The following is a 23,296-nucleotide window of genomic DNA, read 5'->3' as shown; positions in this document are numbered from 1 at the left end:
TAACAGGGCTGGTTTGCAGCTCGAGAACAAAATTCTTCCAAGAATCATCCTCAACAGGCTTAGTTTATAGTTCAAGAAAGAACTAGGAGAAAACCAGGGAGGTTTCAGGCCCTGGAGGAGCTGTCCAGATCAGATGAGACCCAAGCTAGTAATGGATTACAACAGAAAAAGAAGCTGAGACATGATGATAAAGTTTGTAGACTTCAAGAAAGCATACAATTGCATCCACAGAGAATCTCTACTAAAAATTCTAATTTGAGATCAAAGTAGGACTGCAAGACATTGGACTCTCATTGCTTCTATTCAACTGTGATTAGAAATAGTAATGAGGGAATGGCTCATAAAATGCCTCCCAAAAATAAAAGACAGAAAGATCAAAACAAACTGCCTTGGTTTTGCCGACGACTTGGAACTTATAGCAAATGAAATTGACAAAACTGAAACACAAATATTAGAACTTCAAAACATTGCTAATAAAATAAGTCTTCAAAATATCATTTTAAAAGACAAAAATTATGCCCCCAAAACCAACAAAATTAAATGAAGTAAACATAAACAGTAATAAAGTGAAAATAGTTACCCAATTTAAATACCTTGAAGAAATAATAATGAACAACCTAAATGAAAAAACCCCAATTCAAACAAGAACAAACAAACTAGTTAAAGGATAAAAGTTAACTTGGTTCACCTATTATAAAAAATGTCTATCCATAAATGCAAAAATAAGACACAACAAATTTATAAAACTGGAAGTCACGTATGCAACAGAAGCACTCTTTCACCTGAACGAATAATCAGACTGACAGACTCCAGAAAATTAAAAGAAGAATTGGAAGAATCTGGATCAACAAAATGTACCAGAAAGACAGGCAGTCATGGATCGTGCCCAACAAAGTCATGTACAAAGAGTTAGAACCCATCATGCGTAAGAATAAGATTCTAGGACACATCATGAGGATGCAAGATTTGAGACTTCTGAAACAGCTAGTAAATACAATATTGACTCGAAAAATACCAAGATAATGAAGATGGATCAGTAAAATAAGAGAGGATCTGAAGGAAACTGACCTTACACTAGAAGACACCAAAGACAAGACAAAATTAAACGGAAAAATCAAGACAAAAACACTTTTAGCCTCCGAAACCACCATGAGGTATTACTTCAGAGGATGAATGAGAATGATATGAATGTAAATGAAGTGTAGTCTTGTACTGTGTCAGGTCGACCATTCCTGAGATGTGTAGTTAATTGAAATCCAACCAACAAAGAACACTCGTATCCATAAAATAGTATTCTAATCCATATATAAGTAGGCTTTAGTAGGATTTGAACCTTAGAACTCTTGACTTCAAAATCAGCTGATTTGCGATGACAGGGTTAACCACTAGACCAACTTGTTGGGTTGGTCTTTACGCTCACAAGAAAGTAACTCGCAACACAAATATTTTTAACACCAGAAAGGGAATGGAGACTGGAACGTATGAAAGCGTAGTGCGAGGACTTTCCTTTCTTTTTCCTGTTTAGCCTCTGGTAATTACCGTTTAGATAATACTTCAGAGGATGAATGAGGATGATATGTATGTGTGTAAATGAAGTGTAGTCTTGTACATTCTCAGTTCGACCATTTCTGAGATGTGTGGTTAATTGAAACCCAACCACCAAAGAACACCGGTATCCACGATCTAGTATTCAAATCCGTATAAAAGTCCTTTACTAGGATCAACTTTACGTACTTTACATACAAATCCTTTACTAGGATTTGAACGTTGTAACTCTCGACTTCGAAATCAGCTGATTTGTGAAGACGCGTTCACCACTAGACCAACACGATGGATGTAGTGCGAGGACTGCAAAGCTCAAACAGTCCCTTTGAAGAAACTTGGGTAATGGATTGACTAAAGTGATCTGATCTTATGCAGTCATAAAAGAAGAAAAAAATAATAATATTACTCATCCAGTAGTACTTAATGAAGCTAAAAAAGTATTGTCTCAGAAATTATAAAAAATCCTGTATTAGTTCAAACAAATATAGAAATTGATTAAATTATTAGGGTTTATTTATGAAAATGGAGAAGTAAATAATGAAAAACTTAGGCATAAAAATAGCTGTATACTGATTAAGATATTGCAGTGGTTAAAAGAGTAAGACTGTAAGATTGGGATGGAGTTAAAGAAAGATTTTACTAAAATGGACAGGTTATAAGAATTTGACAGGATCAGAAAGAATTTGTTAGGAAAAATACAGTTACAATGGTAGGTCACATACTCGTAGATTATATTAAAAAGATAAAGCACACCAGGAACTGTCTAAAGACAGAAATTAAAAGGAAAGTTATTGGCAAGGCAGTGAATACATCAAGTTTACCTTGAAACTAAATAAGGAGGTTTAAAAATGTTTACATATATCATTTTAGTCATAATTACCTGAAGTATTCCAGGTGCTGGTGCAGGAACAGTTGCGCCTTCTTCATCTTCTTCTTCCTCCTCTTCCCCTTCTTCAACATCTACTTCACTTTTATTTGTTTGATTATTGTTAACAAGTGTTGATTCTTCTGAAGACGAATGTAAGCTGCCGCTACTATAACTGTTCCCATAAAAATAAAAATATAAAAATTACTTAGAAGAAAATAAAAAACATGACATGCACAACTAGTTATATACAGAGGATTTCATAGTATTTTGAGTTATAAATATTACTGAATGTAAATATTGGTTTCTTCTTGATGAAGATCAGGCAGAAACTGACACAATTTTTTAACACTTATGAATGAATATTCGGTATATAAATCATGTTTGATTTAGGTCTGTCAGCTATATCAATGATGAGTGACATCAGTGGGGCAAAAGATTCTTTTTGTTTAGAATTATCAGGCAGTTTACTGAGTTTTCTCCATTCCTTTCTGTCTGGTGCTTCATAATATTTGTTACAGCCTACAACTTTGATTATTTGTTTTGTATATTCCAATTTTGTCTTTCTCTATAGTTTTTACCTTCTAAATTTCTCTTTATCTCCAAGGTAATTAAACTTGGTTGTTTTATTACATGAGTTATCAACATAGTTCATCTCTTCACAAGATTCTGCCCCAAATTTTAATCATTTTAAATTTAAAATTTTCTGAATTTGAAATTTAGTCCATTCCAAATTTTAGTTATCAACATCTAATTTTTAACATCTTGTAACATCAGATTCAAAGGTCATTATTATTTTCCTTATTGTTTTTCCTATTGTCCGTGCTTCATACCAAAAGTGTTATGCTCTATACAAATATTTTCACGAATCTCTTTCTAATTCTTATAAATCTAAGAATTAGAGAGTGATTAGAGAGAAATTTGATAGTAACAGACTTTTTTTTGTGCATGAAAGCTCTTTTTAAATTCATCCACACTTTGTAATTTTACAAAACTGTTTTACATATACTCACAAAAAGATGTTACATAATATAAAGTGGTATTTAGGTGGAAACAGCATCATCTTCTGATGCATGTTTTAAATAATGCCTTGACAGCAATGTGTTCAGGTAGACAGACTTCACTGTCTAATAGAAATTGTTAAGGCAGCTGTGTGAAATCAGATTTCACACAGCTGTCTTACCCATTTCAGAATTGAAGCATAAACCACATTTATAAAATATTCAGAATGTCATTCTTCTTTCTGTGTTTTTTTTTACACATTACTTTTGCAGAGATACACGGTTGTTCCATACTTCCATATAGGCATTTGGGTTTTCAGTTTTCCATATTTTTATGTTTATATGGAAACTTGCTTCATTACTGAAAATTACTGATCTACAAACTTCATAATTTACCATCATGCTCTGGAACTATAAATAAAGACTGTGCTTTGTAAATTAAATGCTTACACAAATTCTACCTGTTTTTTTTTTACTGGCACTTCTTAAGGATATTTGTGGTTGTAACTTTCATCATGTTGTAATTTGTATTTTTTTCAGGCTGTGCTAAAAGTATGGATCAATATTTCCATTCTTCCTCTGAGAATGATGGGTGATCAATGATTTTCCTTTGGTCAGACAGTTCCTTTGCCTTGTTAGTTATTTTAGACTGTTATGCTAAGGAAGAACTGAATTACTATGAAGTAGGTTCTTTTTCAATATTAATAACAATTTGTATAATATCCACATTTCTTTTATCCTTGATTTTTGTTGAACTTCTGGACAAAAATTATCAAATAAATATTATGGAATGCTTCATTCAGAATAAAAATATGAAATGAAAAGAAGATAAATAAAGATAATACACAACAGTGTTTAAAAAATTGTAAAAATATTTAAAATTCTTATTTGAAGTTGACTACATCATAACAGGCTATTAACCGGTTAAAGTTCAGGAGTAGGTATTTCCACTCTTATAATTCATGTATTACTGGCATTAACTGAATCCTAATGATCAAATTACATTAGTAACACTGACATTCAAAGACAGGACAATTGTATGTACACTAATTTATCCTGTCAAAGACAGACTGTTTATGGATTGATCATCTCTTTCCTATTCTTCTATCCTTATTCTTAATCCCTCTGGTATTTATCCTTGGGTATATACTGTGCAAATTATTTCAGCTGTCTTCCTAACTCCATTTGTGGGCCTGGTGGGGGGGAGGGGATTTTCTTTTAGAGGTGGAATTTTATGCATGCAAAATTTTATAATCCATAGCAGCAGATTATGATGACAATATAACCTTATTGATAATTCCTTTAATGACCAACCTGAGTGACTTTTTTATCTACAGCACTGTAAATTACTTTAGCAATTAATTAGCTGATTGCTATTGTTTTGCATTTTTAAGTAAGGAACATTAAAAAAAAAAAAGAAGAAACAACTACGTGGTGACAGATACAAATAGAAGGTTAGTGTAAAACAACAAGCTATAAATTAAGATCATAAGAGCATTTAAAGTACCCAACCTAACTTAAAATATACTCATTAGATAGGATTTAGTTTGATTGGATAAAACATTTAACAATTTTAAATGAAGTTATTACTAATTATTAAGAAAACGTACTTACAAAATGGCAGTGCAAGATGTATAGCTATTAAAAAGAGTTTCATTTTTATAATATTTTTCCTTGATTACATCCTTCACTAAAATATTTAAGAAAAAATTTATAAATTGACATAAAAATAGTATAAAACAAACATAATAATTACCCTCCAGGGCCAGGACGGGATGGTAATAATGGTGATGTAGTGGCAGACACACTGAACCTAGTTCGAGGATGACCTGGTACAATTCTTGAATGAAGTAACAGAGTATCTTCACTTCTAGAAGGTGGAAGCCTCATAACGTCTAAAGAAAAAAAAATTGAGAAATTAAAAACACAAACAGAATATAATATTTATATTTTAATATAATATTTTGAATAAATAATATGAAGTTAATTTTATACACAAAATTTGTAATCTTATGACTTTTAATAGTCAAATTTTATGTTCCCGAATGAAAAAAAATTATATTAAAATCCTAATCTCTGACTCTATGGCAAACTGTTAGTGAGCGATTCTGTGATGTTCAGTTTCAACTTTAATAACATATTTAAAATGTTTAATCAATAAGAGCATTTATTGGTGCAGCATAACTTGTACTTTATAAAAGGTTGTTTATAATGAGTATTCTACTGAACAGAAACATTTAAACATTTACAATATTGCAAGTACAATGAATATGGTCAATATTTCACTCAGAATATATACTGAGAATATATACTCAGAATATATATAGCATAAATGCTATATATATATATATATATTTATTTATTTATGTACATTTATAAATGTATATACATATATATTTAAAGAACTTGATGTACCTAAGTACAGAACAATAAATAAAGTAAGTTGAACTTACCTTATTTTATCATGTATTCAAAAACGTTTTTGTGAATTTCTCGCATCCTCAGTTACAATCCATTTTTTAACACTTTCAGTGCCAGACCTGTGATGCAAGTTTTTACCTCCAGCAAATTACAAATCGTAAAATAATAATTATAGATGATGATGATGCTGGTAGGAATCTTTTGATTGCATACATTTCAGGATATATTTATCATTTTTATTTTATAAAGAAAACTTGAAATAAATTCATTAAAAACTAGCATTATATGGAAGAATAATCTTTTTTCTATAAGAAAATAAGAAATAAAGATAGTAAAAATTGATGCAGTATGGCTAAAAATTTTATAAAGGGGTCACTTTATGATTTAAATATTCAAGATTTTAAGGACTATAATATTTTGTTAATAAATCAATTCTTTTTTATTAATGGAAATATTTTGTAACCGTGGTGCAATTTGACCAATTTGCTAATCAGTGACTGCTACTCTCTCTCGAGATACTAAGTTAAAAAAGAATTTGTAATAATTACTTTAATGTTATAATTACTGATTGCAAACTTACAGTGTAATAATGTTTACCAAAAGTATTTAAATGTGATAATTAAATTTAATTAATTTACAAAGAAATTAATATATCTGGTAATTTACTTACCTTTAGGACTATTACTATTAGAGGAAGATTGTGGCGGAGCTTTTTGTGATGGTGGCAGTGGCGCAGGAGGTCTTTGTGGTGGTAAAGGTGGAGGTGGGGGTCTAGTTATAGTTGTAGTTGTTGTAGATGTGTTTGGCGTCAATGTGGTTGGACTAGTAATACTCAAATGTTGATCACTACGACTCATCTCAGCTGTGCATGTACCAAGAAGTCTTGCTACTCCTGGTCCAGGCCAACTACCACGTGATTTTACAGCTTTTGCATCTGGTGGTTGTAGCAGCTACAATTAAGTGTTTACATTTAAATATTATGTAAGCTTTTAATAATAAAAGTAAATAAACTACAAATAAAAAGAATATAGCCCAACTTTTAACTACAGAAATGGAATGTTAATTGAAGGGTGAAAATTTTTTAAAGTCTTTTAAAATTATATTATAATTTGTGAATTACTTAATGGAAAACAGTACTGCAAGTTTGGAAGTAAAATTAAAAAAAAATAACAGAACCTGGTTTGTTACAATGATGAATAATTTGAATCTAGTATTTATGGCAGTAGAGGATTAAATAAGGATTCCCCCCCCCCACAGTGTAAAAAAATCTCCACTACCCACCCGTTAGTTGATACAGCTGTATACATAAAAACAATCCAATACAAAGAATAATCCAAGCACAGAAATGTGCCACATTCACTATACAAGAGAAAATGTAAATTCAGTTATTCAAATTAATTGATCCTAGATTTTTCAGAACGTACTGCTTCATAATCTAGGAAGAGAGTCTAAAGAAAAACTTATTACATAGATTTTGAGAAGATATTTGAAAACGAGAAGCTGAGTAAAATAGTAAAAGTTTTAAGAGATTCTTTATCTAAGAGCATTTTCTAACTTATAAAATATAACTTATTAAAAATATGTAGCTATGATTAGATCAGAAAAAAACAAACAGAAATTCCAGCATGTTAGAGGTGAAACAATTCCCATTCTTTTAAATTTCTGTAAAAACAATGCAAATTTGAATTTGGAGTAACACTACAAGGAGGAAAAAATAAAGATTTTACGACTTGATAATATTGTTCTTTTAGCTGAATAAAAATGAGTTAAAAAACCTGTGAATAGTACATGATAGTAAAAAAATTGAATTTTAAGATAAATAAAAGTAAAACAAATAAAAATAATGAAATGTGACAAAAATGGAAGGTAGAAATGAAATATTATGATAAGAGAACATTACATGTCAAAAAAGAGTGAAATTATAGAGGATGAATGATATAACAATGAAACATTAAAAACAAAAAGAAAAAACAGATTCATTAATTTATACCAGTAACTGCAATTGAAAAAATTGTCCAGACATTCAAAAAGATATAAGAATTATATATTCAACACAAATATATCAAAACACACATTATCAGACAAAACTTATCAGACACATTATCAGATCAAACTAAAACAAATAATCCAATAAATTTGATTTATCTCAACTATACAAATTTTGCTGGTCAGACAAAAATAAGCTCTACTCAGTAAAAATGGGATGCAGTTTTCAGAGTGGTACAAAGAACACATTATGAAGCATTTCACTCCATCACAGTATTCACTTTTACAAACGAATCATTGTGTGGTTTTACAAACCACACATGCACAAACATCAACAATGTAAAAATCTTGTAAACAACAAAGAACACAAGCTAGACCTAACTGATCAACTGAAAGAGTACAAATATAGAAGTATAACAGTCTAAATAAACAAAATCAATTTAGATTCTCATAATATTTTAACACATCATAAAAGTTAAAAAATGATCTTTCAAATCCAAATTAAAACACTCACACCAATCCAACTATTACAATATTCAGCACTCCCAGATGTATCCTCTGAAGAACATTAGCTTAGTGTAAAAGCTAGTTCAAACAGGTAAAATTTATAATTTTTACTTTAAAATAAGATGTAGAATAGTTGGTTTTAAAAAATTTTCAATTATTAAGAACACAGTACATCATGAATAAAAAAATTTAAACTGTTAAAGCAGGTTAGCTCAAAGAAACAAATCCTTTATGAAGAAAAGAAATCTACTGGTATCAGAGATTTAGGAATTAAGAACAAATTAAAAAAAATACGGTATAATAATTTATGACAATGAATTATGGAAAACTGAAAATTCAGAAAAGAAAGGACAGAGAGTTTTGAAATGTTGATCTTGTATAATATTGTTGAAATTTAGTAGTTTGATAAAATTAGAATTGTTTTAGGGTGAATCTAAAATGACAATTTAAGAAACTGTCCACATAAAGAAACTGAAACTTGGATATTCTTTTCTTTCCAGTGAAATTCACTTAAATGAATTTGTCTTATCACAGTAATATAATATATTTACTACCACAGTAGTATAGATCAATTAATTAATGATGTGACTAATAACATAATATTTTATTAAAATCAATTATTTTTTTGTTATTTTCAGTAAACTATTGGCCTTCTTTACACCAAAATAATTTTTTGAGGTATTCAAGATATCTAGTTTTTCAAATGGGATGTTCCAGTGGTTTTAAATTCATTTAAATTATTTATAGTGAATGTTTCTTGCTTATTTAACAATATTTTTTATCATAGTAACTAACCCTGTCAATTTTGAACTATTTAAAATAGCAGTTGATTAAAACAAGAATAATTAAGATGTCTACTGTATACTAGAATTGGATATATAATCTACAAATATCATGTTAAAGATTAAAATAGTATCAAATACCTATTAAAAAAAAAAAAAAATCTAATGAATTTAGTTCAACAATTGTTCACAGTTGTACAGTTGTACTATTTAAAATAAAGGTTCTGCTACAGAACAAAAACATCAATATTAGATATCAGTGGACAATTATACGAAGAAAAAGATCAAATATACTTTGTTTGGGGTTGGAGATTTTGGCTAAAAGAGATGTTGTTACTGAAAAATACTGGTAACAAACAGATTATTATTCATAATCTACAACTCATGTTATATGAATAATTCTTTTAAATGGTTTTGGTGTATTAATTTTATCTATTGTACAAAAGAACATTGATCATATATATATAGAGCCTGTGTTCACTGTCAGATGTATAACTTACAGTCAATTACTTTATAGTAACAATAACATGAGTGAGTACGTTTTACTAATACTGTATTGATAGAGTGCTAACAATATGATATTTAAAATATTGTGAACATATACTACTTCTAGTGAACAACAATAACAAACAAGAGAAAAAAAGCATTTAAAATTTTTGCATTTAAAATTCTGTGTTTTTACATTATAAAGCAAATTATAATTTAATTAGCCATATTTTAGTGTTTTAATATAATTATCAATTACATATTTATAAAGCTTTATTTTATAAAATATTTTATTATTAATAAATAAAGAACAATAAAAAAAATTGATACTGACACAAACACCATTTTGAGATTCTGATAAATGGTCCCTTGAACGTTTTTGTAATAAGTGGCGCATACATGTAGGAGAATGTGTTAAACGATCCCTGGCAAATGCTAAAACGTCTAATAACCATCTAGCTGCTTTCCATGCTGCATTTAGTTGTGCTTGTAATCCTTCTAAACGTGCTAGCCTTTCTCTTGCAACACAAACTTCTACACTTGAAAATGCCTGATAAATTAAAAATAAGAAAATCTATTTCTGTTTGTAATAACAAATCTTTTACCTGACTAATTATTTTTATAAAATTTATTACTACAACATCCAATATGATGTTATTTAAACATTTTTTTCTCTTTCTTTTTTTTGTCAACTACATAATAATGAGTTACTTCAATACATGTAATGAAAATGCATAAAGCGTAAAGTGAGAAAATGTTAACAAAGAGAATATTTTTAATTTTAATCCTCTGCAGGTGGCAGTAAGAAGCATTTCCCAGCTTGTGATAATAATATCGGATAATAAGCTGTTTTGACAGTTCATTGTTCCAACTCCTTTAATGATCATTACTTATAAACAAAGATAAAAATATAATAGTAAATTTAAAAACATTAATGAATAATTCTTACTAATTTTCAAAACAATATCTTACTTTTTTGAGGAAGTATGTATTTAAAAAGAATAAAAAATAAACCACAGAAATTTTGTTTTTATATGATATTTTCATGCATGTATTATGTTACAAAAATTTTACACTACAAACATTTATGCAATTTTAAATTCAAAAACATTTTGTATTAGTTTTTAGTAATTTTTATTTGTTACTCATACAATTTTTAAAATAAATTAGAAATTTTGTGTTTATTTATAGTTTAACACTTGTTTTTTTACCAGTTTATTTTATAATATTTACTTGTTGAACAAAAAGAGACATCTTAATACTGGTATATAAATATGCCATTTTATCATCAAAATCTTCAAAAGTTGAAAAAAAAAATTAGGAAAGAAAAAATTTTTTTGTTTCAATCATTATTAAAGATTTTCACAAGTCAGTGATTAGTAAATAATAGGCAAAAAGATTTTTACATTACGTTTTTATGCATTGAATGTTCAAATAATCTAAGGTACTAAGCAACATTTCTTTTCTAAATTGTGTTTTTTGTATAAGTTTGTCAAAGTTAAGTCTTATATATAAGGAGGTGCTGAAAAGTTCCTGGCTTTGATGCCTTATGGTTGAAATAGAAAAACAACTTTTGGTTTGAAAGCTTGAAATTTTAATATGTAACTGTGTAAATATCAGCCATGATTCATACAAATTTTTTCTGTTGGGGTGAAAGCTGAGATGGCAGAGTCTCAAGCAAGTTTCTCGTCAGTGGAGTTACGGGTCATCATGAAGTTTCTGTTTCTTCAGGTAAAGTTGGCAAAGGACATTCACACTGAGATGTCACAAACACTGGGAGAGAAGTGTTCTTCCTACAGCACTGTGAAAACTTTGATATCTCGTTTCAAGTCTGGTCATTTCACTGTTGAAGATGATCCCCACAGTGGGCGCCCATCGCAAATGACACTGCAACATGATGCAATGCTGTCCATGGGCTCATTCTTGAGGGCTGGTGAATATCTGTCAAAAGATAGCCCAGATACTGGACATCTCCAAGGAGCATGTTGGTTTCATTATTATCACAATCCTAGACATACGCAAGCTTTCAGTGAAGTGGATGCCCAAATGTTTGAACTATGATCAGCAGAAGGAACGAGTTGAGACATCCAAAGCCGTTTTGCTCCATTTTGAAGCTCCAGAGGCCTTTTTGGCTAGGTTAGTGACTAAGGATGATACTTGGCTTCACATTTATGATCCTGAAACCAAGGAACAGTCAAAAGAATGGCGCCACAGGGGTTCCCCATGGCCAAATAAGTTCCACGCCCAGAAATCGGCCAAAAAAGTGATGGCGTCTATATTCTGAGACAAAGACAGCATTCTGTTAGTGGACTATTTATCTCAGGGATCTAGTATAACCGGACAATATTATGCTAATCTGCTAAACCAGTTGAAGGAAGCAATTAAGAAGAAATGTCGAGGGAAGTTGGCCAAAGGGATCTTTCTGTGGCATTACAATCTACCTGTGCACACATCCAACGCTGTGGCTGCCAAATTGATGACCCTGGGCTTCCAACTGGTCAACCATCCTCCCTATTCACCAGACATAGTCCCTTCAGACTATTATCTGTTTCTAAACTTGAAGAAACACCTGAAGGATATTTGTGTTACATTGAAGATGTCAAAGAGACTGCTGAGAGCTGGTTTCGCACCCAATCACAGGACTTTTATTTGCACGGACTAGAAAAGCTTCAACAATAATGTACCAAGTGTATCTGTCTCAGGGGAGAATATAATGAATAAATGGATAATTTCAAAACTCTGGCTCCATTCTTCAGTTTCTGATATGGTGAAACTTTAAACCCAATTTCTATGAATAAAATCTTATTACGCATTTTTTCTAAGTAATATCACATATTTTAACAACTTAACACTTTAATCAGCTATCAAGAAATATAATATTCTATTATTAAAAATATCACTTTTCTTTCTTACCTCTCTATGACTATGTTGTGCTAATGCAGTGTCTAATTCTAATATACATGACAGTCTAGAATATCTAGATACAAGTTGTTTTTGATAAGTTCCAAGGTGAACCATTTCAAATACTTGTACTGGTAATGGAAGTAAATCTGGTCTTTGAAGTAATAAATCACGCTGACCAGGTGCTGCACAAGCTGATTCAGGTGGTGGTACTACAATTAAGAAACTAACATCATTGCTTAATTCGACTACTTCGCCGTCATACAACCTATAAAAAATTAAATAAATAAAAATTTCATGAACTTAGTAATTATAAATAATGAATGAATTTGTTGAAAGAGGTTTTTTCTCAAGGCAGGATTTTCAGTATCTTAAATATAAATGTATTGTTAATATTTTTGAGAGAAAAGAATTAATTTATGTTCACGGTGATTGGTGGTGAAGTATACCAAAATCACTCATTTTTAATGAAAAAATGAACAAATTTATCTTAACAGTTTTTTAAACTGATGAAATTACACTTTCATTACTTTTGTGGCTAAGTGTAAAAACGAACAGAAATTCAAAAGTCAAAATAACAAAATTTAAAAAAAATTATTAAAATTATGAAGAAACTACATAATTAACTGTGAAAAGTCCTTTGGAAAGGCAATACTTATTTGTAATACTAATTTGAAAGAATTTATCATTTTTAACAAAATTTTAAGGTGTTATCACATTTTGTCATGCTTTTCAAAAAGTATATCAAAACAAAATCGATGGTGTTTGTCATAAAAAATTAATAGTTTTGTATAAAAAAGAACTAAATTATTATTTATTCATTGTAAAGATGTAAGAATTATAATTCTTAAAGTTATAATTTCTGCAGCACTACTTTAGGGTAAAATATTGCCTTATAATAGGTATGGATTCCTATTCAGAAAAAAACAAACTGTACTCAGATTATAAAAATTTAGTTTTTTGAGATAATCAAATGTTGACATCAGACTCATTAAGATAAGAAATTAAAGAATTATAATGGAACTTGATACATAATATAAACAAATATGATAAGCAAAGCTACTTGACAGTTAGTGTAAAAACTTAAAATAAGTGTAGAAAAAATGTATGTTTCTTGATTGCCAGAAATTGTGTATAGAAAGTGAAGGAAGAAAAAATTTTGAATTTATAATGAAAAAGATGCATGTGAACAGAACAAGCATTTTGGATAAGTGGATCGTAGAAAACAAAGATCTATCTTTGTGGTAATCTTCTTAAAGTGGTTTTTTTTTTACTATCATAATACGATAAAGTCTTTAGTTAAGAAAATAATGAATAAATTGCAGTATCCTTCCTTTTTTAATAAAAAAGAATGTGCAGAATAAAACTTTTTCAAAAAAATCAGTTCAGTCATGGTCATAGTAGTATAATTTATTATTATTATTAACAGAATAGGTAAAAAATAAATACATCAATAGTTCTGTGAACAGTAATACTAGTTCATTTTGTACAAAATTTAACAAATTGAGATAAGATTGAATTATTAAGGCAAAAATTTAAATAAAGTATAAAAGAATTATTAATTGTAAGTTATTGTGAAAGTAATCTTTCTGTATTATCAGTAATCTCACTGTATTAGCAATATCATAAGTATTGTTTCCAGGGATATCAGATATTGCTACTGATGTCTGTTCATGTTCTTGGGAAAAAGAATAAATAAAGATTTTATTGATAAATATTAAACATACTGTGAGAAAGGTATGATGCTGTACATTAGTAAGAAAACAATTTCAGAGGTACATCTTAGGCTTAAAGTTGTAGTAAAACATGAAAGAATTATGTGTCTAATGTGTAACCAATCAAAAATGAACTGAAAATGGTGTAAGATGTTAGGATTAGAATGCATCAGAAATGAAGAAGAGCTCAGACGATCAGTCTGCAGCAGTGGTGGCTTTTCTACCACTGCACTTTTCTTTCATCCCTGTCTAAAATGATAGTGTTCCTTATTTTGAAACATAAATTTTATGCTTCAAAGTTTATTAGACTTATGTCTAATAGCAAGGGTCCTTATTTGGTCAATCTTCATAAAAAACAGAAAATACATTTGGTTGTAATTGTCACAAACACAAAGAGCCAAAAGGTTGAGTTAAAACAGGACATCACTTTGGTGAAAAATAATATAATTATAGTAAGTTTTTTTTTAATGAAAAAAAAACTACTATTTAAACAGTACTGAAAAAAAAGTGATTGGATAAAAATTACATGAAAAGGTAGACCACGCCTAAGAAATGAGGGAATGAAGAAAAATATTACCAAAGGAAGTAGAGGATTAGTCATGGAAAAATTACATACGAGTGAGAAGTGAATAATTTATCTCTGACAAACTATTCCTGATTTTTATAAACATTGACTGATGGCAATATTTATGTATGGATAGCAACAAAAATTTCTTATTCAATACGTTCATGCAAAATTGTTGGGCAAATGTTTATATATATACATTTTAAATCAGGTATTACAGCTTCTTCCTTTTAATCCCTTTTGGATCATCAAAATTTTCTTGGTGTGACAATTGTAACTGATAAAAGCAGACAGGTAAAAAGAATGTTATAACATTTAATATCACTATAAATCAAGACAAAAAGAAAAAAAAGCAGTTACCTATGTGATGGTGCTTCTTCACTTGAAACTTGCATATAAGTGAATAATCTACGTGCAGTTGTAGCCACTTGTTCTAAAAATACTTTCTGCTGTTCTGATATGGCCGAATCATTGTTACTGCTTGATGAGCTACAACCAGCTCTCAGGCAATCCCACTCTTCTCTAAATAAAAATTTTAAAGTATATTACACTTCACAGAATTAATTTATGTATATAATTATATTAATTATAATGTAAATATGTAATTATGTATGTAATTAATTAACATATAAAACTAAGTAATGTTAAAAGTAACTTTATTGTTACTTAATATATAACAATAAAATTATTATTTAAAAGCAACTAAACTATTATTATTAATTACTGAAAAATTTCAATTACATTTTTTTATAATATGTTTGCAATTGAATCTTAGTTTAAAACAGTAAATTAATATAGTTAATAAAAAAATGTTTTGTTTAAAAATCTATAAATTTTTCTAATTAGTATGGCTAAAAAATACATGTAATTTGATGATAAATTGTTTAAATACTTTTAATTACATATTTTTTTGAACTTAAGATTTTACTAAAGACAAGTATTAACAAAAAAAAAGACATAAGTAGTTCAATAACGTATGTACGTTTAAATTTTTATTTAAATAAAAATTACATTTATTTTTACTGAATTATCTGAAGCATAATCTTTCATGTTATGAGTAACATTTTTAAATCTTTCAATGAGGGGTAAAACCTTTGAAGAGAATTTTAACAGTGGCTTATTAAATAATTTAACCAATTAAAAAAAACTTAATTTTAATTCAATTGAACTGCATGAATAACAATATATATTTTTAAATAAGGAATATTTTGAAATTATTCATTATGTGATATCTTACATAATAGGAAATAATTGGAAATCTGATCCTGGTAAGGTGGTAAATCCTTTTGTTCTACAACATGAGGAACATCTTAAAGAGCAGTAACTTGAAAACTTAAGGATAAAATGAAGATAAATAAGGTAATCATGAAATAGGATAAATTATCAACGACTAAAACTATATATGAGAATCTTGTATATTCATTAATTTAAATATACCTAAAATCTTCTCTATTAATTTCTCAATGACACCTATATATTCCATCTTTATCTTTTTATCCAAAATTAATTTGTTTATAAATCAGTGATCTCCTTATTTTTCACCACTTCTGTCAAAAAATCTCTTTAATATTTTCTGTTCTTCTTCCTACATCTTATTTTATCTTGGTCTTTTACTTTTATCGCAATCTGAAACATCAGTTTTGGTGTTCTTTCAATCATTTTCCAAATGATCTAAATCTTGACATTTACGTGTTCTTTTCCTAGCTTCTCTTTTAGAATAATAATCAAATGTAAACTTTGAATAGTATAATCTTTCTGGCAGAAAACATAATACTGCTTTTGATAATACAGTAATTTTTATTGTATTTATTGATTTAAGATCTTACTTATAGAAATCATTAAAAAAATCGTACTTTTCTAATAAACCACTTTGGTATTCTAGTATTTTTATTTATTGATATACTCTTTTAACTTTTAAATAGTAGTTTTATGTAACATTAAGAGTTTACATTAGTTTACATTCATTTAAAAAATTAAATGAAAATCTAATTATGCTAAAAAAAACTTACGCTGTAATGTGAGGATTATCTCTTATTTTACAATGAGGAGGAACATTAGGTGATTTAGTTGGTACTAATACTTGTAGTAGATCAACGCTTGATCTCATTTTCAAATAACCCAAATATAAACCTCTAGGAAGTCTTATACTGCTAACTTGATGGTAAGTTATCTGGTCCTAAGTATTAAACAAACAACATTAAAATGTATAAATAAATAAATACCAGTACTATGAAGGCATAATACAAGTAATGATGGAAATTAATTAATTAAAAAAGTGTGATTCTAAGCTTAATAAAAGATCTGATCTCAGAAAAAATCTTACATTGTAATTATCAACACAACCTCAGTGATGACTAATAAATGTCAACAATCTATTAATTAAAAAGGATATAAAATTGTATAATTTCTAATGGCAGAGTTCTCTTGATTATTATTAATGGCTATAAGAACTCACAGCTACTAAAACGACAATTTTACAATTTTTTTTTTGATTAGGCTTGAAATTTTTTACAAAAATAATTTTGATCAATGAACAAATAAAAGGGGTTAGAGTAGCTATAACTATGGATATATATCTAGTTGTTAGAGGTACAAAAATAAAAAAATATAAACTTAAAAAAAAATTAAACGACTAAAAAAAAAAATCTGCATTAAAAACTAAAATATAATACTTTTTCAGTTCATGTTTAAATAACTTTACTCACTGCCTAAGGCTCCATCTTTTGCTTTGTTTTTTAGTGCAGCTATTTTATTTTAATTTAATGATTGTAGCAGTATAATGAAAATAACTTCACATTAACTATACAAAGAAGATAATTTTTTATTAAAAAAATTTACTCGAGTTATGTATAAAAACCCTTGCAGTGGTACCAACAGAGGACTTCCTCTAAAGTAAAAACAATCACTGAAATTAGACTGTTTCAAGAATAAGGCTTGTAAGTAAAATAAAAATAAACATATGTATTAAATTAAGAATCTTCTTCTTTTACTTGAATTTATAAAAAAATTACACTATCCTAGATCACTTACAAAAAAAACATGCAGCATACTTAAAATAATGGACTGATTACTCTGCTCATTGCATTGCAGTCAAGTGAAAACAGAAACAGTTCAGTTTCTTATTTAATAATATGCTAATATAGGTGATAAATCAAATTCATATAAAGAACATGGGCAATTCCAGACCATGTTTTCAAGGGAGCTGGACATTAACTTCTATTTTTTTCTGAAGAACAGAAAACTCTTTCAGTTTCCAAACAAAATTCATTATCAATAAGTCAAACGTGTACATAAATTGCAGGGTAATGGAGCAAGTAAGTAGAGTTCCATAACAAGGGATTAAGATAATAATTAAAACTATGATAAAAAACTTTTTGTATTTTTGGAATGACTAAGTTATAAACACAGTGCATGTAAACTACTACTGGTGCATAGTTAGTGTTCCAGATAAAATATGTGTCTGTAGTGATGTTTTTTCTCCATCAATAAATAAAGCACTTGAGCCTCATGCTTTATATTGATGAAAATGCTAGAAAATGCAAGATTTTTTAAAGAATTAGTATTAGAATAGAGTTACGTATTTTTGTTTCATATGTATTTTTTAAAAGTGTAAAACCATTTTGTACATAACTTAATAATATTAATTTTTGAAGAATGTAATTATTACCTATTTTTGCAAATGAAGAGTGAGATATGCCTATTATAGTGGCACATTGCTAATTTATAGGTTACAATTCATTGTTATTTAAGCGTTTTAGGATATATTATTATGTTTAATGCAGTTTCTGTTGCATTATTCTTCTTATTTAAAGATTTTTTTATGTGCAAGGTGTGCCTGTGTATAGTGCTTTTAGGCCACTTTATATAGAAATCACTTGTAAAAAGTATTAATGAAGATGAGAGACAATTTTAGGGAAAATATTATTCCAAGTTACTTAAAAGTTAAATTTATTCTATAAATAGAGATTTCTGGGCTATCCAGAATATGGTGATTATATACTCTAAAATTAAAAAAAAGAAAATATTTCTCAGGAAAACCGGCCATGCAATTTTCCTTCTTGGTGAACTTTTGGAAAAGTTGATGTTGAAGTAGTATTATTTGACAGGCTCAAACAATAGAAACCTGACAAACTGACCATTTATCATACCATTTAAAATTGGTTAAAAGAATTTCAACCAAACTAACTCTGATTAGTCATTATGTAACAATGCAATGAAGAACTGAATTTTTTGAAATATGAATCCTTTCAGGTGTGTTGTAGTTAGAATATTGTTTTAGGGGATGGAAACAAATCTGACCTGGTTTATTAACAGATGAAATTGCTTATTTGGTAATAAAAGATTTGTTTTTAATGAATGTACATTTAAATATCTCATTCTATGGCCAATTTCAATTTGTGTGATATTCTGGTAGTCTCCAGATATTTAGTATAGCTTCCTTGATTAGGCAGTTGGATCTCTTGTTCATATAATGAGTATGTCTGTCGTTTGTTTCATACATGAATTAGGATAAATAGTTAATTACAACCTGATAACAGAATGATGGCTTGGGACTACAAAGAAAGAGTTAAAATATGTGCGGTTAAGCCAGATCTCAAGCTATCAACTCCCTGCATAAGGCTAATGATAACCATCTACATCATTATGAGATATTGGATTTTATGATGAGTAGAACTATTTTTCAAGGCCTTATTTTTCAAGAAGAGAGTATAAGAATTGTTTTTTCCAGCCATCAGCTTGGTTCATAAATATTTTTGGTTAGAAATATTGGATGTATTCTAATTCAATATATACTAACAGTATATACTTATATACCCTTTGTTTACCAGACTAGTTTAAAAAAAATGCTAATTTTTAGTAATGTACATTTTACAGGAAGAAGAAATTGGGTACAAGTCAAAATGTTCAGCTAAGTACACTTTTCTAATACTATCTTTTTCTGTTAAGCCTCCAGAACATAAGGTATTTCAGAAAATGAATGAGGATGATATGTATGAATATAAACAAAGTGTAGTCTTGTACAGTCTCAGGTCGACCATTCCTGAGATTTATGGTTAAATGAAACCCATCCACCAAAGAATTCTGTACCCATGATCTAGTATTCAAATCCGTATAAAAGTAACTGCCTTACTTGGATTTGAACCTTACAACTCTCGATTTCAAAATCAGCTGATTTGTGATGATGGTTTACTTCTTCTCTAATACTGCTAATTCTTTTTACACTATTTGATGATACCACTCAATTAGTCAAAACTACTTTTAAAATGGATCATAATACACACATGAACAATCTCAGCTAACTAATAGTATGTTTTAATTTATGAAAAATTTCGTTTCAAAATAGACAATAAAAATACTTATAAAAATCTTAAAAAAATTAATTATTAAATAATTAATTAAATTAATTAATTAATTATTAATTTTTGTACTATATTAATGAAGTTATATACCTGTATTGATGCAATAAGTATATCGCTAATTGGAGCATCATTTGTTAGTTGAACAGTTCTTTTTGTTAATTTACTAAGAGGCATCCATCGTGAGTTTAATACTGACACAGTCTTTGGTGATTTAATATAATTGACAGTACAAACTACTATTGTTCCCTCAGGATCTTTCAACGGTTTATGATATAACTGTCCGAGATCTTGTATACTAAGTGCTGTCTGCATTTGGGCTGCAGCTTGAAGTAATTTTATACGAAAATGGACGGCTGAGGAACTAAGTGATTTTTCCATATCTTGTCTAAGCCACTTTACATCATCCCATGTACAAGCAACCTGAAATGAAAGTAATGTAAATCTTTAAACTTTAATTAAGTAATTATTTAATTATCATACCACATTCGTAAAAAAAATTGTTAATTAGATATATAAGCAAGTTTTCATATAGCACATTGTTAAATTACGAAAAAGTAATACTATTCTTTAAAACAGGGGTGCCCAATCTGTAACTCGCAGAAACTTTTGATGTGGCTCATTTTATCAACTCAGGCACATAATGTCTAAAAATTATTTGCTCTATAAAATACAATACTGCGGTTAATGGCCACCATTGCTCAGACATTTCTTTAATTTTAATGTATAGAAAGAAAAAAAGACACTAATTATAGGTATTAATTTGATCAATTATTTGTAAAGTTTTTCGGTATTATTAAATTATTACACCACTGACCAGGAATATTTTTGTTCGGAAACGGCAACACCTGATGCGCTTTGGGATGTGCCGGTTTATCACAGTTTATAGTGGCTGTGTGCTGACCTTAGTCAGCAACTACTGAGAGGCCAACAAGATAGGTTCGTTGAGTTATTTTATAATACGTGTATATACAGAACTTTTATTTATCAGTTGTGCATGATGTAACAAGTGGTTTCATCCAGGTATAAAAATATTTATTTCTATTTATCATAACATTAGTCATTATATATCAGCAATTATTTTGTAGTTACCCTAATCATGTCGGCACAGGAACTAAAGAAAAAGAATAAACGTGTTTACAACTATAATTTTCATAAAGAATGGGAAGAGAAATATTTTTTAATTTATTTTATGAATAAATGTATTTGTTTGATTTGTGGTTCAACAGTTACTGTTGGGAAAAAAATGCCATATAGAATGATAATTCACAACAGTTCATAAAAAAATATGATACTGAATATCCTCCTAATATCAATTTAAGAAAATCTAAATTGAATGAAATGAAAACCGCATTAGTTGCCAAGCAATCTTTGTTTACCAGGTCCATGAATAAAACAAAAGATGCTGCGATTAGATCACTTATTTTACATATACAGTATACTTGCAACGCACAAAAAACTTTTTGAGGATGACAACATAATTAAAGAATCAGTGCTTGGTGCATCAGAGATATTATTTCAAGAATTTAAAAATAAGAAGCTGTCCAAGAAGTTCAATTATCTGGAAATTCAGTCACTCGTAAAATAGAAGCAATGTCTGAGAATATCAGCGCACAATTAAAAGATTATTTATAAAATGTCTTTTTCTAAGTTTACAGTGTAATGAATAAACAGATATCTGCAATGTAGCTCAAATAAATATTTTTATAAGGATGGTTTTTAATGATTGTTCAGCAAAGGAAGATATACTGTCAGTTTTGCCACTAAAAGGAAACATATAAGGGGAGGACATATACCAAGTTATTAAAAACCATATTACAGAAATTAATCTTCTGCTTCAAAAACTTGTGTCCATGACAACAGATGGCTCACCTGCCATGGTTGTTTCTGCTGTTGGCTTCATCATGTTTTGCAAGAACGATGCTGAGTTTCTAAATGTTTTTCATTACCACTGCATCATACATCAACAGCTATTATGTATAAAAGTGCTGCATTATGAAGACGTCATGAAAGTTGTTCTAGAAATTGTCAATTGTATTCGTGCCAGAGCACTTCAGAGCAGGTTATTCAAAAAACTGACAGATGAACTTGATGCGGAGTATGGAACTTTAATGTTATAAAATTGAAACGAATAAATATACTGACTCTCTCAATGAGCTTAAAAATTATTTCGATATTAATTTTCTGATTTTCTTAAAATTCACCCAATTGCTTCATTCATTTTCAATCTATTTGTTGATACTAATATTTCTAAAATATGGCAACAAATTGCAAATATGATAAATAAGAATGCTACTAATTTAGAAATGGAAATAATTGATTTTCAATCTTATCTACAATGAAAACAAGAATATCACAAACAGATTTTTGGATATTCATAGATGAGAAAAAATATCCATTCTTAAAAGAAATTTTCCAAAGGCTACTTGATCAACTTACTTTTGCAAAAGTGGTTTTTCAACAATGAACTTGCTAAAATCAAAGTTCAGATTCAGGGTAACTAATGAACATCTGAATGACTGCATGAATTTAGCTATAACATCATATGTACCAGAGTACAAGAAACTGGTAGAAGAAATGCAGTGTCAGGTTTCACATTAAAATATGTTTTTCTTATATTTAATTTGTATTTGAATTCTTAATAAATTACATATTTTCTTTAACATATTGCAATTTTTTTGTGCATTATATATGTTTTAAACAGAAATATTAAAAGCAAAATATATATGTGGCTTGCCAAAAAATGCTCTAAATTGGCTCAAGCCTGGTTAAAGGTTGGGCACCACTGCTTTAAAACGTTGAAAATGTTTAAAAATATAGAAATGGAATATTTTTATCATAGGGTAAATTTAGTTTAGTGTTCAAAACTTTTTGTAATAAAATTATCTTAGTAATCATCTTTAATAAAATAACGTTATTCATAAAAAAGAACTGTTTTAAGTATTTAAAAGAATTTTGTAGCTAGTAATGGTCAGAGGTGAAAATCGCATACAAATATTATTTTAAAAATGAATGAAGTCAAATTTGTAGAAGTTTTCTTTTGGATCAAAATGTATTCAGATATAAATATGAAGCTTATATTAGCTACTAGCTGTTATAGTTGAACTGTGATTTCATCTCACTAGAACTAACTCATGAATGCACATATCACAATAAAACAAACTT

General features: G+C 28.6%; 1 protein-coding gene across 4 annotated transcripts in view; it reads right to left on the bottom strand.

Moving 5' to 3' along the window:
• The window catches only part of wake (ankyrin repeat and fibronectin type III domain containing protein wide awake), a 302,255-nt gene that overhangs the window by 13,577 nt on the left and 265,382 nt on the right, over positions 1-23,296 (bottom strand). For all 4 annotated transcript variants that reach the window (XM_075374448.1, XM_075374446.1, XM_075374450.1 and 1 more), the window contains 8 exons: positions 20,225-20,554; positions 16,784-16,950; positions 15,135-15,296; positions 12,507-12,762; positions 9,928-10,143; positions 6,503-6,782; positions 5,168-5,306; positions 2,426-2,585 (listed from right to left, as the gene is read on the bottom strand). In XM_075374448.1, coding sequence (XP_075230563.1) covers positions 2,426-2,585; positions 5,168-5,306; positions 6,503-6,782; positions 9,928-10,143; positions 12,507-12,762; positions 15,135-15,296; positions 16,784-16,950; positions 20,225-20,554 — 1,710 coding nt within the window. The remainder of the gene's footprint in view (positions 1-2,425; positions 2,586-5,167; positions 5,307-6,502; positions 6,783-9,927; positions 10,144-12,506; positions 12,763-15,134; positions 15,297-16,783; positions 16,951-20,224; positions 20,555-23,296) is intronic.

This window comes from Lycorma delicatula, chromosome 9 (genome assembly GCF_047948215.1).
Source record: "Lycorma delicatula isolate Av1 chromosome 9, ASM4794821v1, whole genome shotgun sequence".
Lineage (NCBI taxonomy): Eukaryota > Metazoa > Arthropoda > Insecta > Hemiptera > Fulgoridae > Lycorma > Lycorma delicatula.
The sequence above is the reverse complement of the archived record's forward strand: the minus strand, read 5'-3'. Positions and strand labels throughout refer to the sequence as shown.